Genomic DNA, 16,120 nt, shown 5'->3' with positions numbered 1-16,120 from the left:
AAGACCGATTATAAAAGATTGCTTTCATCAGAAAATATTAAATGGTCTTAATGGATATTTGATAATCTCTTGTAAACTCTATTTACAGTTTTCAGTGCATTGCATTGCTAAAGAGTGCTTCATTACACTAAATGATGATTTATATTTTGTTTCCACAGAAAACTATAGACTCCAGAGTGCCTATGAGAAAAATCTCATCATCAAAATGGTTCTTGTGAGTGACTTTTCATTTCATAACATCTAACCTACCCATCTGATTTACAGTCATATTTTTAAAACAAATTTTCAAATTCACGTTCACACATTTCTTTCTCTCTTGATATGATGTCTTTTAATTCTTTTCTCTTGCAGTTTCAGTTTGTAAATTCTTATCTCAGCCTTTTTTACATTGGATTCTACCTCAAAGACATGGAGCGGCTGAAAGAGGTAAGAAACAATCACAATCTCAGTTCGGATGTTTCTCTGTCACGCATTAGCTTCAGCAATCCTTCTGTCTACCTTTGTGTGTCGTTGTAATCCCCCATTCTTAAACGCTTTGCTCTCTCTGCTTAAATGCTTTTATTTCCATAACCATCCATCAACATATCCGCCATTCCACCCCATCCATCCATTTGTCCATCCGTGGAAGATGCTGCTGGTGTTGTCTCTGTTAAGGAGCCTACAGAGGCAGGTTCGGGTCAATGTGCTGCCTTCCCTCTTCATCAAGATCCAGATGCTTGTGGTCTCTGTTCCCTGGTTCTTCAGGGCTTTACTCAGGTCCAAAGTATGACCCCTGCACATACTCTATCTGAGTGGGAGGTCAGAGGTCAATTTATGACCACCTCCATCATCCCTTGTGTGGCATGTCATGTCAACCACGCTTATCTACCAACCTGCTTTGTAAAAAAATACAATGGTTTGTCTTTGATTGTCTCTATATCGTGAAAACTCCAAATTTGGTCATTTTCATGGTTTTGTTTTGATTTAAAATATTACACTGCTCCCTACGACATTGTGGTTCAAAAGCCAAAATATAATTTCACAATGTCACCATGTGAAATATGATGACGTTTTTCTTATAATGTCAGTTACATTTTTCCATGTTTTCAGTTTTATACTCTTTAACCTGTGGCTACATGTTAGATATACAGTAATACACAGAACACAGTACTCTGAGCAATAAGGATCATGTGATTACCAATTCACGATTACCTGGTTGGTTAATAGCAACAAAGTTTAGTAGCAAATCAACTACAAAGGGCAAGTGTCTGTGTGAAAAGGATATTTCTCCAGCTTGTTCCAGCTGGTTTAACATTGAATATTAAGGGGGAAAAATAGCTGTCTTTCAGCTCTTAGAGGGATCTGATCATGTGACTGGTTATTTTCTAATTTTTCAGTATTTATAATTTCCATATTTCATATACTGGGGGGTGTACATAATCACCATCCTACATGGCGATTATGCACCTGGGACTCAATGTGGAGTTTTTTTATTACGTTTCCTTCTGTGCAGTTTTTGTCGATACAACACTCATCACTCATACATCACTTTCTCACTTTGTCTGTCAGTTTCTGTTACACTCTCAGCCTGGTGTGCCACCTCATTGAGCATATTATAATCTGTTATGTCACCTGCCTTCATAGTTCTCTCATGTCTGGGTCCCAACAAATAAAGCCAAGCTTCTACACTTATTTGTCAGAGAATATTTTACTTTTTTGTCAAGTCAGTCAGTCCACTTTCGACTGGATTACTGTACAACGAAACAGTAAAATAACCTTATAAGCAGCCATGTCTTCTTACGTTTATTTTGATACTTTAGTAAAACGAATAGAAAAAAGGTGGAAAAAGCTGGCTAAAACATTGTAAAAACACTGGTTTGGTCCTTTAATCATCTGAAATGAAAACCATCTGGTGTTGTCAGCCTGATTCTGCCAGTGTCTGACACTGACACATCCAGTAGGTAGCAGTGAGAGAACAGTATCTGCTTTTCTCCATTTAAGATGTCTGCCATCACTGACTGAAAATAACATTTTGTTTATGTCCTTATCAGGAACTCATTGTGGATTTATGTTGTGCTCTAGCAAGAAACTGCAGTATATTTTGCATCAGCGTTATTTGACTTGGAAACAATTTATTTTTAAATTTAAGCCAATAAACAATAGTGAGCTTTGTGATGCTCCAATTCTTGAAAATGTATATCCTCTGGGTTTTTATTAAAGGGCTAAAGAAATTGTCCCTGCCCGGCTTTGGGTGTTAAAGAACAATTCTAGTTTATTACAGCTTGGGTGCTATACTGTACATACGGTATATAGTTTGGGTCATCATCTCTGTTTGTTATGATTGTAAAGCCTGCGAGGGGAGAGAAACATGAGCAGTCAGATCATGACACAGTTCAGCCAGATCTGCGATCCCACCTGAAAATGTTAGTAATAATCCCTCACTGCACAAAAAAGTGACTATAGCAAGTAGAGTAGGTTAAAGTTGAAACAAGAAGTTGGTTGTAAACAACTGATTTTACAGTTTGCCTTTGTTTTTCTTCCAAATATACTAAACATACCACCATGAGGGTTTGTTTAAAACCTGTATGATGTCCTGCTAGTCAGACTTGTTCCCAGATCTCAGCAACTTGACGATTATTACCAATAGCAATGAAGTGTAAAACTACAAAATTTATCAAAAAAAAACAAAACTGGCATCATTCTTTAAGTTAAGTGTGTTTGTACTTCCTGTTATGTGTGATTTGCGTTTGCTCTGTAAGGTATGAGTGTTATTGGAAGAGCTTGAGTGTTCATCTGTCATTGGCCTCTGTGCATCATAGGTCATTGAAAAGTGGTTTCAATGGTCATAAAGGGCAGATGTTCAGTGAATCACATGGGGCAGAAAACTGCATCTGCACCTCTTAACACACTCAAATCAGTGATGTCATAGTTGAAAGTTTAAACTTGTACTTAACAGTTCAGCAAAAGATTTCTGACCCTTGTGATTTGCTTGTGGATAAAGTGTTTGCATACTAGCCATTATCGTGTTCTCTTCTTTGTCCTGATGCTCCTCTTGCTCTCCCACCTGTCTTTAGCCCATTGCATTTTAAGCTGTTTGCATTTTTCCAAGATAGTGTTAATTTTCAATGCTCTGATTAGTTTGACAGTATATTCTGTTCACTCAGTGTGGCAGAATCACAACAATCCCTTCATTCGTTGTTACTGTTTCTCTCTGTCCGTCTCAGATGCTGGCCACTCTGCTCATCATACGTCAGTTCCTTCAAAATGTGAAGGAGGTGCTGCAGCCTTACCTGTATGAGCGCCACAAGCTGGGCGAACTTACACTGCGAGCTGTGTGGGATCTGCTGCTCTCAGTGCTGCTGAAATACGCCCGGCTGGCAGCTGGAAAAGCCCAGGCCTCTCCCTCCGACCAGGCCATGCCAGGACCTGGCCTGAGGGGCACCAGGCCTGGGGTGGGGCAGCCAGACAGAAGGTCACACTCATTACTTACCCAATAAATTAATCCGTAAAAATAATGCAGTAAAGATACACTGAAGTTAAATACAAAAAAAACTCATCAGTCACTATAAACAGACCTGCATGGGTTTAAATAGATATCCTCTTTATCTGCTTGTGTCATTGTCTGTGCACTGCATGCAGTTATGATTCACACCAGTCGGACACTGAGTAAATAGACCATTTGAACATCACCGTGAGCGGTTAACACACATTTTATCTGAAGTCTGTCTCTCTCTTCTACACCTGTTAGGGAAAAGAAGTGTTTGAACGGGGGATGCGGGGTGCCTGATGAAGAGGAGAGAGGTGAGAGGGACGAGGCTGACAGCGGGAGGTTCAGTGAAGGAGAGACCGAGGAGGAAAGTCTGATCGACTGCGGTTTGAAACTGAGGAAAGTCAGCTTCATAGAGAAGGTACAAAGCTGTGTAATAACATAATGAATTTATGTGATGTTAATATGGTTCATATGCTTATATTTTAGTACTTGTTGAAAGAAATGTGTTATACAAATATAGTACCAACAATTAGTAGTTTTAATAGTGGTAATAGTGTTTTTCATTGTTGCTAATCATGTTGTTGTGAAGGTGGACAGAAGGCCAGCCTGCAGTGTGCCACCCATGGACAACAGTTTCCTGGAGGAGGGAAGCCCTACTATGGTGGAAAAAGGAATGGACCCCGCTTCTGTGTTTGAAATGTGTGACGACGACGATGATAACGGCATCCATGATGTGAAAGAGTCAGGTGGGGCAGGGACAGGTGCAGCTGAGGGAATTAATGCTGCTGCTGCTGCTGCTGGTGCTACTGCTGCTGCCGCCAGTGGTGCCCAGCTGCCTTCTGGGCCTGAGAGCAGCACATCATTGCGACACAGAAGAAGAGGCAGGAGTGTAGAGAGGGTTGAACCTAAAACGAAAAGGGATTCATGGATTGACCCCCCCGAGGAAAGAGAGAACACCACGCTCACTCAGGCTGAGATAGAGAGCTGCATGCAGACTTATGAGGTAAGAAGGACTGATATACCAAAACAAAAAACTCTGCATTTGATTTTAAAAGATTTCCTTTAAAAATATTTCAAAGGTCAGTTCACTAAAAGTACAAAAGAAATACATTTTCTCACTTAACTCCTACTGGTAGTGTGTGGTCTTGCCACATGCACAGTTTTGGTCTTATTCGCCCCGGTTTAGAAATATCCATCTCTCAGATTTTGCCTTGCCCCTAATAAAAAGAGGCTAGCTTGAATTTAATTTTTGATGCTCACACCATTTAAAAATTAAACAGCAACATATCTGTTCAGAAACTATTTGTTGATAGGTAAGTAGCCCTAGGAGTAAGAGAGAAAATATGTTTTCTTGTAATTTGGGTGAACCACCTTTTTAAGGTTTTTGTTGAAACTAAGAGATCCTGAGGAGTCCCTTTATACAGTCTGCTACATAATCTATCACCCTTTACACTTTGAAACAGAGCAGTGATAATTGACTATCAAAGCTAAACAACTTTTTTTTGGTATTTTGAGCCACAGAAATGCAGTCTTGTCTTCTAGCTGCAAAGTACTGTTACTCACGGTAGATCTGGTGTAACGATCCACTTCGCCTCTCTCAGGACACCTTCCAGGACTACCAAGAGATGTTTGTCCAATTTGGCTACGTGGTGCTCTTCTCCTCAGCCTTCCCCCTGGCTGCCATGTGCGCTCTCATCAACAACATCATTGAGATCCGCAGTGATGCCTTTAAGCTTTGCACTGGTCTGCAGAGGCCCTTTGGACTGAGAGTGGAGAGCATCGGCCAGTGGCAGGTCAGAAATATACACTTTGCACATTAAGAAGTGCTCATGAGGCTTTTTCTGACTGAGTCCTAAATTGATTGAATTGATTGTCACCTGAAGACGGAGACAGTTAAAAACATTATGCTGACTAGATGCAGAAACACTGGCTTTGAAGGTTGAGTACAATGGATGATTAAGTAAAAAGTAGACCTATTTAATAATGGCTTTAAATTTATAAATTCAGATGAAGTAACTGAACAGAATTGAACTGAAATAACAGAAATTATTCTCTTCTTCTATGTTATGTGTATAGTACCACAAGTGTCAGGAGAATCTAAGTTTTTTTTTCTCCTGCACAGACTGCGATGGAAGCCATGGGTCTGATTGCCATCATAGTGAACTGTTACCTGATTGGTCAGTGTGGTCAGCTGCAGCGTCTCTTCCCGTGGCTCAGCCCTGAGATGGCCATCATCTCAATCGTCATCCTCGAGGTACCACCGCTTGTTCCTGCTAGCCAATCTGAAGTGCTTAGAGCAGTGCTTTTGCAAACTTTTTCTCTGGGCACCAGCGTTTTCAACATCACCTTTTCTTATGACCCAGCACAAACTGTATGCTAATCAGACAATGTACCAGGTATTTTGGCTGCAAACAGGTTTACTATTGTATATAAACAGTATTTTCTGCCTGCAGAGAATTAGCAGAGATGTATGGCAGAACATACTTAAATCTCTTCAGCAAATGTTACACTTATTTTATATCAACATGGAATCATCAAGTGACCCAGGAAATTTGTGGGAGGTGTGCTGGTCAGGCACTGCAATTGTATATACATAACACAATGCATAACAGTAATATGAACTGTGTTATGTGCTTGTTGCAAATGCTGTGTGTGCTGATGCCCGATATGCACATACAGTCTCTGTTCTACACTAGTTGGATCAGTCAGTGCTGCAAAAAAACAACAACAGTCTCTTATATTACCCAAGTGAATGACAGAAGTGATCAAAAATAGTTCATGTGAAATGAGTTCCAATTTACCAGTCTTTTGTATAAACCTATAGAGTTAAAAGCTCTCTTCATGTTTCTCCAACTACTTGTAATATATTTAGATTCTGGCTCTGTCAGCTCTGCACTCTGTGGCTGCCTATATTCGGAAAAAGGTAAACAGCCTGCAGCTCTGTCTTGGCCTGATAAAGAAGTCAGGCCTATCAGAGGGAGAATATCAAGGCACAAATGTTGTTGTCCCAGAATTAGTTCAAGTTACATACTCGTAAGTATATTCTGATGCATTGTCTTCTATATCTGATTTGCCTTGTATTTTCATATAACTATTTTTTGTTTTGTCCCTCTTTCTACCTGCCTGTCTGTCTGCAGCACTTTGCCATCCTCCTGAAGTATATCATCCATGTGGCCATTCCCGACATTCCTACATGGGTCCGAGAGGAGATGGCTAAACTGGATTATCAGCGCAGGGAGGCCTTTAAGGTAAGTTATGAGACAGCGTAAGATGTGGAAAATTTTATTTGTCATGGAAAAGTTGCAAGAGAGGGATGAAGTTGTATCAGGCAGTTTGAGCAAGCCGACACATCTGTGTTTTTCCCTCACCAATCCAACCTTTATTATTATTTGCATACTGTATTGCGCTGTCATTTCTGTACTGTAATATAATAAAAATCGATAGCAGTAGCTGTCAGAGGAGCCAGACTTGCTGCTGCTAACAGAATGTACTGCAGCACTGCAGCATTCCTTTGTAGACAAATTGCTTATTTTAAACTTTTGGTCAAATTTTAGCAACAACACTTTGTATTGTAAGTTCAATCAGCTGCACTGTAAGAAAAGACATGTGGTGGCCCCTGCTGTACTAATGCAGGATTCTTAGTAAGGGATTTGTTCGATGGGTAGCACTGCAGTATTGTAATGGTTAGCTGGGTTAGTGCTGATTCTAGTAAATACACTGGATGTTTCCTTTCCTCTGCAGAAGCATGAGCGGCAGGCGCAGCAGCATTACCAGCAGCTGCAGAGGAGGAAGAGGGAGGAGGAGGAGAGGCAGAGGCAGGCGGAGCATATGGCCCGTAGAGAAAGGGAGCGGGACGACAGCAAGGGCGACTCCTCTGGGGATCACCACCATGACAAAAGTCACGGCAGCAAATCACGCCCCGGTGGTGGTGGAGGAGGGGGCGGCGGGTCAGACAAGCCCAAGAGGCCCAGCTCTCTGCTGGCCAATAATAATGTGATGAAGCTGAAACAGATCATCCCACTGCAGAGTAAGTTCTCCTCGGGTGGTGCCCGCTCCCCTCAGTCACCCACAGGCAGTGAGCCAAAGCTGCCTGGGTTCCTGAGCTTCAAATTCCTCAAGTCACCTGAGAATAAGAAGGAATGTGCTGCGGCTTCTTCGGCTGCCACCACAGCCACAAACGCCACAGCGACAGCATCATCATCATCCTCATCATCAGGTAGCAGCTCTCAGGAGCGTTCTCAGTCACCCAGCAAAGCCTTCAACCCTGGGAAACTGTTTAATTTTGGGAAATCTGAGGGGGGGACATGTGTGAATGGGGCTCCGCTGCCCAGATCTGGGGAAGGATCATCACAGACGTCAGATAGACAAGTTTCCAGGTCTGACTTGAATGGCGTACCAGATGAGATCCCCTCTCCTGGAGGGGAAGGGTCAGAAAATGGACATTCATCAGACTTGGACCCAGTTGGTCCGAAAGTCTAGTAGCTCCAGATTGAACAAACTTGTCTTTGGTTACATCTCAACTAAAGATGTGTTTACTGTGAGGAAAGGCCTAACCTTCCTTCTGTGCTGTCACAGGCCATGTGTCGAAGTACTTGAAGCAGAGAAAGGAAAAGTTGAAACTGATAAGAGGTGACTGTTGATTTGGTTTGCCTTTTTTGCTGAGAGACAAAAAAAACAGGCTTCTTAAGAAAGACGAAACCCTCCTATCATGACAGAAAATACACACACACATGCACTCCCTTACACACACAAACATACAAATCCTTCCTTGTCTGCAATACATAAAGAAATGCATGAGCTGCGTTTCTAATGTTTTTAAGCCTTTAAAGCAAAGAGCTGTGTTTCTTGATTTCTTCTAGTCAGAAATTGTAAGCATCTCGGTGGCCTCCCACTAGGACGTAACAGCCTGTTGTGGAGGAAAAAGATTTTTAAAAAAAAAGGTATACAGTGGTATGAAAGGATCACCGATTGTACATCGAATAACTACTGAGAGTGTTTTTAGCCATCACAACACAAGTGATTATTAGATAACTGTCTCATTTTTAACTGTGAAGAATTCTTGGGCCCTTCACTTTTATATTGAAGTGGAAAAATGGAAAAGCAATATCAATCAGTGTTTTAATTATAAGTAGTACTGCAATTCTTATCAATCATCACACAAACCCTCCCTTAATAAGCATCCCGGATATATCACCAGCTTTATTTTCAAAGCTGAGGTGATGTCTGAGCTTTGTACACTTCTTCCCATCCTGTGGCAGTATCAGATCTGTTTGAAAAGAAAGTAAAGAGCTTAGTAAGTCAAGCTGTCACATACCGATATGTTTCCCAAGAGAAAAAGCAAAAAAAAATAAAAATAAATGCAGAAGTAGACGTAGGTGATTTTGAGAAAAAGGAGCATGGAAGCCTGTTGCTTGCTGTTCCCCGTCCGAGCTTGTAGACCGCCTTGTAAACACAGATGGTGCGCCATTCCATGAGCGCAGAGTTAAAGAAGATACATTTGCACTAAACCCTTACGCCCTGCATAGAAACATATCTCTCTCTCTGCAGGAGAGAGGGCCGACACCAGCCTGCCTCATAACATTATGCAAAAGCTGGATCGTTCTGTTTTCCTCCTTTCACACACAGTACATGCTATCTACTCACCGGTCCCTGCTCCCAGCAACCGAGGGATTTTTCCTAAATATTCAGATTAGGCATTTTTCTGTTTTTTTTTTTACAATAGTTGCTCTTATTTCTGTTGAGCTCCATATCTTTTTATACGCACTATTTGCTGCATTGCTTTATTGCAGTGCTGATGATGGGAATTTCCTTTTTCAACCAAAGCGGTATTTTTCGGATTATACTGTTAACCCAAGACATATGTGCTGTATGTTCTGTTGATCATGTACACCATGGATCTACTGTAAATTGTTAAGAGTAATCAAGCCCATCATCTACCATTAACCAGTATTTCACTACTGCAGGGTGTCCAGAAGGTGGTGCCAGAGTTTATCTGCATAGCAAACAGTGTTGTTGAGCCACTTATTTTGATGTACCATCGACTATTTACCCATGCCATCAGTGTGTGATACAGCAAGGGGAGCAGGCTGCAGTTTTAGAGCGCTTTGAAAGACAAATGTATTAGATGGCCATTAGAAAAGGTACACATAGAGACCACCGTAGTTTGAGAGACGAAAACATTAACTATGCATTTCAATACCACCACCTCTGGCAAGGATTTTGGCAATAACACTGAGTTGCAGGAGACTTATCTGTAATACTATACGTCTAAACTAACCCCTCCACCCGCGGCACCCATCCTTCCTGCATTATCCCTAGCCAGACTCTATGCACCATGTCCCTGCTACAAAACCTTTTTCTTTGTGTCCGCTCAATATTCACCGTCAATGTCAGTGAATGCAGCACTCTATGAGCTCCTTCCTATCTCATGTTTAATGCAAGGAACGCCCCCCTCAACTCACAATTAAAATAATACCAATAATCTCATTCATCCTCTGCTTTACGTTCACTGAATCTGTCTCACCTCGGGGTGGTGATGACATTGACCTTCAAGTTTCTGCATTTTGCTGCTGCTTTCATGATATCTGTAACAACTTAACAATAAGTCTAGTGCACCTTTTCAATCACATGCATAAAGAAAAGACAAGATAGGCAAAAATGTGAGATTCTCTTAACGACATTAAATGCAATAAGGACATAGACAGGACATTAATTTGTGTAGTCACGGTATCATTTTATTGTCAATCTCTGTTCTTTTTTATATTTGGAAGTCATTGTTTATTATAAATGTAAAATGAGAAGTGCAAGGCTGAGAGAAATGCAATATGATCAGTGTCTTTTGTATCTTTCTCACAGGCTGGTCATTGCTAAAAGGACACATGATAGAGATCAGGATGGCACCGTGTAGCTGAGCTTAGTCTCATCAAAACCTTTTTTTTTTTCTTGCAGCATTTGGATTTCAGGGATGAATGACTTCATGATGCAATAGACTCCATATATCATTTGAAAGTTTGTGTTGAAAGGAGAAACCGGCGACAAAGCAGAGGCGAGTTAAGTGAGAAGAGAGAAGATAAGGGAATGTGCTGACATTGGTAGTGAAACTAAGCTTAGGCCTCTATATAGTTCCTCCTTATTCAGGGAAAACATACAACTTCATAGAATGGAAATAGAAAGCATTAACCAACTTATTGCTTCTTTCATCCTTGCACTTTTGGCAGCAGCAACATATTGTCATCTTCTGAATAATGTTATTATGGAGGTCTTTAAATAAGCTTTGGTTGAAGTAAATCTAGATATTGGACAGTTTTGGATACAGTAGAAAACTTCATCAAGAGGCATCCCAAGCCAGAGACAGCACCATCACGGTTTTCTCGGGCCCAGCACAGGCGTCCGTTGCAGAAGTACAGCAGCTCAGACGACTGAGACGCCTCATCAGACGTCTCAAATTCACTATCAAAGCAACAGCGGTTCTTTAAAAGGTTTTTGGCTTATTTAGACTTTACAAACACCATGAAACACTATGTGAAATCAGAGGGATAGGACTGAATGACTTTAGCAAATGTTCTATCTTCTTCTGGATTTTAAGAGTGGATATGAAGAGGTGAGATTCTCACCACAGCTACATTAAATCCTGACCCTAACCTCAGAGTTTAAGATTAGACATCTTCATGGAAGCCTCACTTACTGAACATCATATGCTCTTCCAATGTACCACTGTACAAAAAAAAAAAGATCTTTTAAAGAAAAATACTGGGAAATGGGACTATTTATTTCTTTTAATTTATTTTGTCATATTTTTGTAAGACCTGAAAAATAGTTAATAAAACTATTTCAAATGCATTTCATGTGTCATGACCAATTTGTTCCCTGCAAAATCATCACTGTGCAAGTTTTTTTCTCACTTAGTTCAAGGATTTTAGAAATATAATGATCAATTTAAAGTACCACATGACAAATACCCAGTTTCAGTCCAGTTTTATTTCAGTAAAGCTAAAAACATATCTGATCTAACACACATGAGATGGGGCAAGGCCTGGGGTGTTGTAGAACAGTCTGAGCAGAAGCATAATGTGTTTTTTTTTTCACTTCAAAAACAGACAGGATATTTACACTGTAGGTAGGAGGATGACTGACCACACTGTCAACCCACATTGCAGCGTAGACTTACAGAACAACAGGATGCTTTGATGTGACTCTGCTGGGCAGTGATAAGAACATCTTTTCTTTAAATAAAAAAAAAGCTTTATTCAGTGTTGCTCAGTATGTGACACCAATACAAACTGAATCTCAGGAACAAGGCAGGATGGCGACTGCACTTTGCTGTGCATGCTTATTGTGCACTCTATGGCTGAAATTATAATACCCCTTTCAGCCCCAGTGTTCCTCTGCGCCAGCTCTCAAGACGAAAACCACCCAGGGCTGTCACAAGTACAGGACGAACAGTACAGCTATCCCGGACCTGAGCTGGGAGAGGAAAAGGGTCCAAACCATGATGACAGGTTGTAAGGCCTCTAAGGCTAATACCTTCCACAGTCACACAAGATAATGCCACAACCCCAAACCCCTTAAGTTTTATTACTGGTCCAGGAATATAATGCCCAGCTGTGAAAACATCAACATGCAAGGCAAGATAAAATCCACTGGGCACCGGGGCTCGTCTTTACCTTCACATGGGTCGTTTCCTATTGTATCCGTGGGCATGTATTATTTTACAAAAAGGCAGACACAAAGATACTTCATTGGATAAACTAATTCTGGTACTGGCAATTATTTACACATAATGTATTGTTTTTCCCTTTTCCAGACATTACTTTACATATTTTTCCTCACTATCTGTGCTGTTACCAAGTTGTGCAAAATAGTCCGACATTAGGAATTACAACTCCATATTAAGCTCAACATCTTTTTTCCTTTTACACTCATTGATGACAGAACAGCTAAAACTCAGAGCCAATCATATTCATACTAGCCTCAGTTAGCCAGAAGGTGGTGCTAGATGCAAAAATATTTCTTAGAAACACCAAGACAACACTTAATCCTACAAGCACAAGTTCCCGGATAGAATGGAGTTATGCATATTCACCATAAACATACACGTCTAAGGGGAAATCTGGAAGAGTTGCTTCTACTTTGTGCTGTTCTTCACAGTGCATTCTTGGTTCTGTTGATTCAAACAGTGTGGAGAAATAATGCAATTGCCCCCATGTGGTTGCAGAGTAGGCAGTGAAACTGAGAGGGTGGGCACTGTGGCTGGCAGGAAGCGCATTGCCATACATAAACAATAATAGTTATAATAAAATTAAAACAGTAACAAATGTTATCTTTGCACAAATCAGGACAGACTCTCCAGGTGACAGAAGGCTACACAAGTCATGTACCAGTATGAGACTGTTTTTAGGGTAAAGTCTGACTTTATCTGTCAAGTCCATCACTGATCTTAAATCTACTCTGCCACTTTTTCCAACTATTCATTCACCTCACACATACAGTACAACACACAATACACACTCACAGCTCTGCATGCATACAAACATATACACATACACTAATCCACACAGGAAATAGTCAATACAAATTAAAGACACATCAGTATGAAGTCCTGTCCTCAAGGCCAAAGTGTCACTGACTAACAGTGAGTTTGGGAGATAGCTCGGGAAAAGATATTGCTGTAAAATTTTCCTAGAACCAACTACATCATTTATAACCATTTATCATTATGTTTTTCCATGCACACTTATTTGCAGGTCATAAATGGCAGCTTTGTTATCGGAAATTTCCCCAATTCTCTGTGGGTGACTCTTAATTTCATGCCAGGAAAGGCATCCTGCCACAGTATAGAATGGCCAGAAGTGTTTGCTCAGGTGGGATTATTCTTTCTGTTCTTTGTTTGTATTGACTATGCCCTGTATACACACACACATACACACACACTCACACTCACACACTCACATACACACTTATGAGTCCTCATTCATCTCTTGGCTATCTGTCCTGGCGATCTTCCTTGGGGGCGCTGGGCTGTCGCCCTCACCTTGTTCCTGTTCCCTTTTCTTTGCTGCATTCTGTTTGACACAAAGGATTATATAGCAGTCAGTAAAATCACACAATTAAACTTTAATAGCAATCCAGCTATCAACGATTAATCATTGTATTATGAGGCTCACAATTAACTGAGACTTAATTAAGACTGGTGACAAGTAAAGCCAGATTTTAAAAATTAACTCAGAAGAACTGACGACGCTCACCTTTTTGTCCCACTGCTGATGGAGGTAACGCAGGAGAATGTTGGTTTTCTCTGTTACAATAACTGTAGAGAAAACACAACCAGCACATTACAGAGACATTACATTTAAAGCTGACCAGCTCAGAGCACAGTCTCCAAAAAACAATGCCAGTTTAGCCTGGGTTAATATGCATTTATTGAAGACACGTCAGTGATAAACTACAACAAAGGCTTCTGTTGGTACAGCCTTAAAGTACATGTATGGTTTCAAATGACTATTCTCCCACTGTTTTGACCTTGAGCCTTTTGCTGTGAGTCTGGTACTTACTCTGTTCAGAAGGGTATTCACGTGTTGGAAGGTAAACAGAAGGCCTTCGATTCTGTGAAACGAGACAGTAAGAGGTTACAAATTACAGTTGTGCATGCGACTTTTTGCATTTTTAATGTATAAATGATTTAAAGAACCATCACAGCATCTATGTGATTTGTCTTGATGTATGTGCAAACATATTAGACTATTGGGATTAATGACAGTGTAAGGAAATAAATATCACCATAGTCTACTTACAGATGCTTTACAAACAGAGTCTGCATGAAACCTGCTGAAGTTGCTCTTATTGTAGACAGGAAGTCCTTTCAAGAAATCAGCCTGTGGGAAGAGTGAGGTGATCAGTTAACCCTGCAGGTCTGGTTTGCTGAAATATTCCCTTTCATCTATGACTTAACTCTAAAATTAATCTCATGTCTCCTGCCTATCTCTCTTCCATAGTGATTCTACTTTTTGTATGCATACCCATTTCAGTTGTTATTCACCTGTGGCAATTTAAGTAAAAGTACAAATACAGCAAAGTAAAAATACTCCATTCTGAGTTAAAGTCCATAAATATTAGCAGTTACCGTTGTAGCTGCTGGAGGTGGAGGTAGTTTGAACTACTTTATGTACAGTTAGCTACACGACTACACACGGCTTTTTGTAAAATGTCAAAAGCCAAAAAGGTTGGAAACCACTGGTTTCATCTTTATCAATGTGTTGTATTTTAAAAGCTTCCTATATCATCCATTGTGAAAAATCTTCATGTGAAAAGTACATAAAGCTGTAAAATAAAAGTGGTGGACTAGAAAGTGCAATATTTCCCTCTGAAATGTGTTGGAGCGGAAGTATAAAGTAGCATCAGATGGAAATACTCAAGTACAAGTACCACAAAATAGTACTTAGTTACTTTCCACCACTGGCTACAACAAATTAACATCAATTGACGTCAGTGTAGGCATCCTGAGTTCTGTAATGCATATATTAGATTAGATAGGGAGGCGGAGAACACGGTGACTGTGGATACAGAATACAGACAGCTGTGCTGGGCGTTCCCTCATACCCGGTGCACGCTAACGGGCCTGCAGCCGGCCCCGTAACGTCCCCAATAACCTCCCAACTGCAGGCGATGACATGAGGTTGAATGTAACGTTACAAGCAAGTGGTGTCAAATTAGCGAGTCGGAGCTGAGCAGCTCTGAGCACAAAACGAAGCCGGTTCGGCCTTTAGTGAATGAATAACCACCAGGAGAAGCAGGTGTGGCGAGCAGCTACAAGTCAGCTAACTAACATATGCCCTCTAATATCGCTACCGCAGCTTGAGCTGACTTTAGTAGCTCTGTACTGGTATGTGAAGCATGTACCTTCTCCATGGTAATGGTTGAAATCTCCAACGTCGAGTCGCCGACTTGTGACTTGGCGTCTGTTGTCGAGTGCGTTACGGTTAGCCGCGCTAGCTTACTGAACAGTTAGCCGACACAGCTGTCCTATCGGGTCTTCTTGCCAAAAGAAAACAACGACCTTCACATACAAATTATTGTTTCCATTCTAGATCCCGGTGCCCATGGAAAAAAATATATCAACTCAAGAAAAAATAGCCCATGAGTTGGCAAAGCTAGTTACACAGGACTTCCTCAGCTAGCATGATGGCTGTGTGGTAGCGATGCTTCCTTGGCCACGCCCCCGAAAAGCGCCCATTGGCTTGATTTTACCCCCACGTGTTAGCCCCTCGACCAAACAGCCAATCATTAAGCAGAACAAAGTCTGACCCCTCCCTAAAATATTGACCAGGCAGCAACATGTAAAAAGCGTCACAGCGGATCCAACAGCTTGGAAAGCATTACTTAGTGTATGTAACGTTACTGACCTCCGTCTGCAAACAGCAGTGGTGGAGAGTAACTAAGTACATTTACTCAAGTACTGTACTTAAGTGCAATTTTGAGGTACTTGTACGAGTATTTCCATTTGATACTACTTTATACTTCCACTCTACTACATTTCAGAGGGAAATATTGTACTTTCTACTCCACTACACTTTAACAGCTTTAGTTACTTTTCAGATGAAGATTTGTCACAATGGATAATATAAGAAGCTTTTAAAATACAACGAACTGATAATG

The 16,120-nt window shown here is 40.9% G+C and overlaps 2 protein-coding genes across 7 annotated transcripts in view; one reads left to right on the top strand and one right to left on the bottom strand.

The window, feature by feature from the left end:
• The window catches only part of ano8b (anoctamin 8b), a 42,448-nt gene extending 31,140 nt beyond the window's left edge, over window positions 1-11,308 (top strand). The window contains exons 11-21 of one of the 5 annotated variants that reach the window (XR_006096893.1): window positions 159-214; window positions 352-426; window positions 629-763; window positions 3,204-3,451; window positions 3,728-3,887; window positions 4,059-4,472; window positions 5,071-5,262; window positions 5,592-5,723; window positions 6,607-6,717; window positions 7,211-8,098; window positions 10,418-11,308. Coding sequence is in view for 4 of the 5 variants with exons in the window: in XM_042416081.1 (XP_042272015.1) it covers window positions 159-214; window positions 352-426; window positions 629-763; window positions 3,204-3,451; window positions 3,728-3,887; window positions 4,059-4,472; window positions 5,071-5,262; window positions 5,592-5,723; window positions 6,607-6,717; window positions 7,211-7,948 (2,261 nt within the window). In the remaining variant the exon portion in view is untranslated. Of the gene's footprint in view, window positions 1-158; window positions 215-351; window positions 427-628; window positions 764-3,203; window positions 3,452-3,727; window positions 3,888-4,058; window positions 4,473-5,070; window positions 5,263-5,591; window positions 5,724-6,606; window positions 6,718-7,210 lie in introns of all 5 variants that reach the window. The other 4 variants (XM_042416084.1, XM_042416083.1, XM_042416081.1 and 1 more) reach the window with 4 other exon arrangements.
• A 119-nt stretch (window positions 11,309-11,427) lies between these two features.
• dda1 (DET1 and DDB1 associated 1) lies at window positions 11,428-15,699 on the bottom strand. 2 transcript variants are annotated; one of them, XM_042416085.1, is made up of 6 exons: window positions 15,365-15,699; window positions 14,260-14,340; window positions 14,020-14,071; window positions 13,714-13,775; window positions 13,500-13,530; window positions 11,428-11,932 (listed from the first exon to the last, which is right to left on the bottom strand). In XM_042416085.1, exons 1-6 carry the CDS (start codon window positions 15,371-15,373, stop codon window positions 11,823-11,825), a joined length of 345 nt encoding a protein of 114 aa, XP_042272019.1. In that variant the 5' UTR covers window positions 15,374-15,699; the 3' UTR covers window positions 11,428-11,822. The 2 variants fall into 2 exon arrangements, with proteins under 2 accessions (XP_042272019.1, XP_042272020.1); XM_042416086.1 differs by having other exon boundaries at window positions 11,428-13,530; window positions 15,365-15,696.
• Window positions 15,700-16,120: the final 421 nt, after the last annotated feature.

This window comes from Thunnus maccoyii, chromosome 7 (genome assembly GCF_910596095.1).
Source record: "Thunnus maccoyii chromosome 7, fThuMac1.1, whole genome shotgun sequence".
NCBI classification, from domain to species: Eukaryota; Metazoa; Chordata; class Actinopteri; order Scombriformes; family Scombridae; genus Thunnus; species Thunnus maccoyii.
The sequence above is the reverse complement of the archived record's forward strand: the minus strand, read 5'-3'. Positions and strand labels throughout refer to the sequence as shown.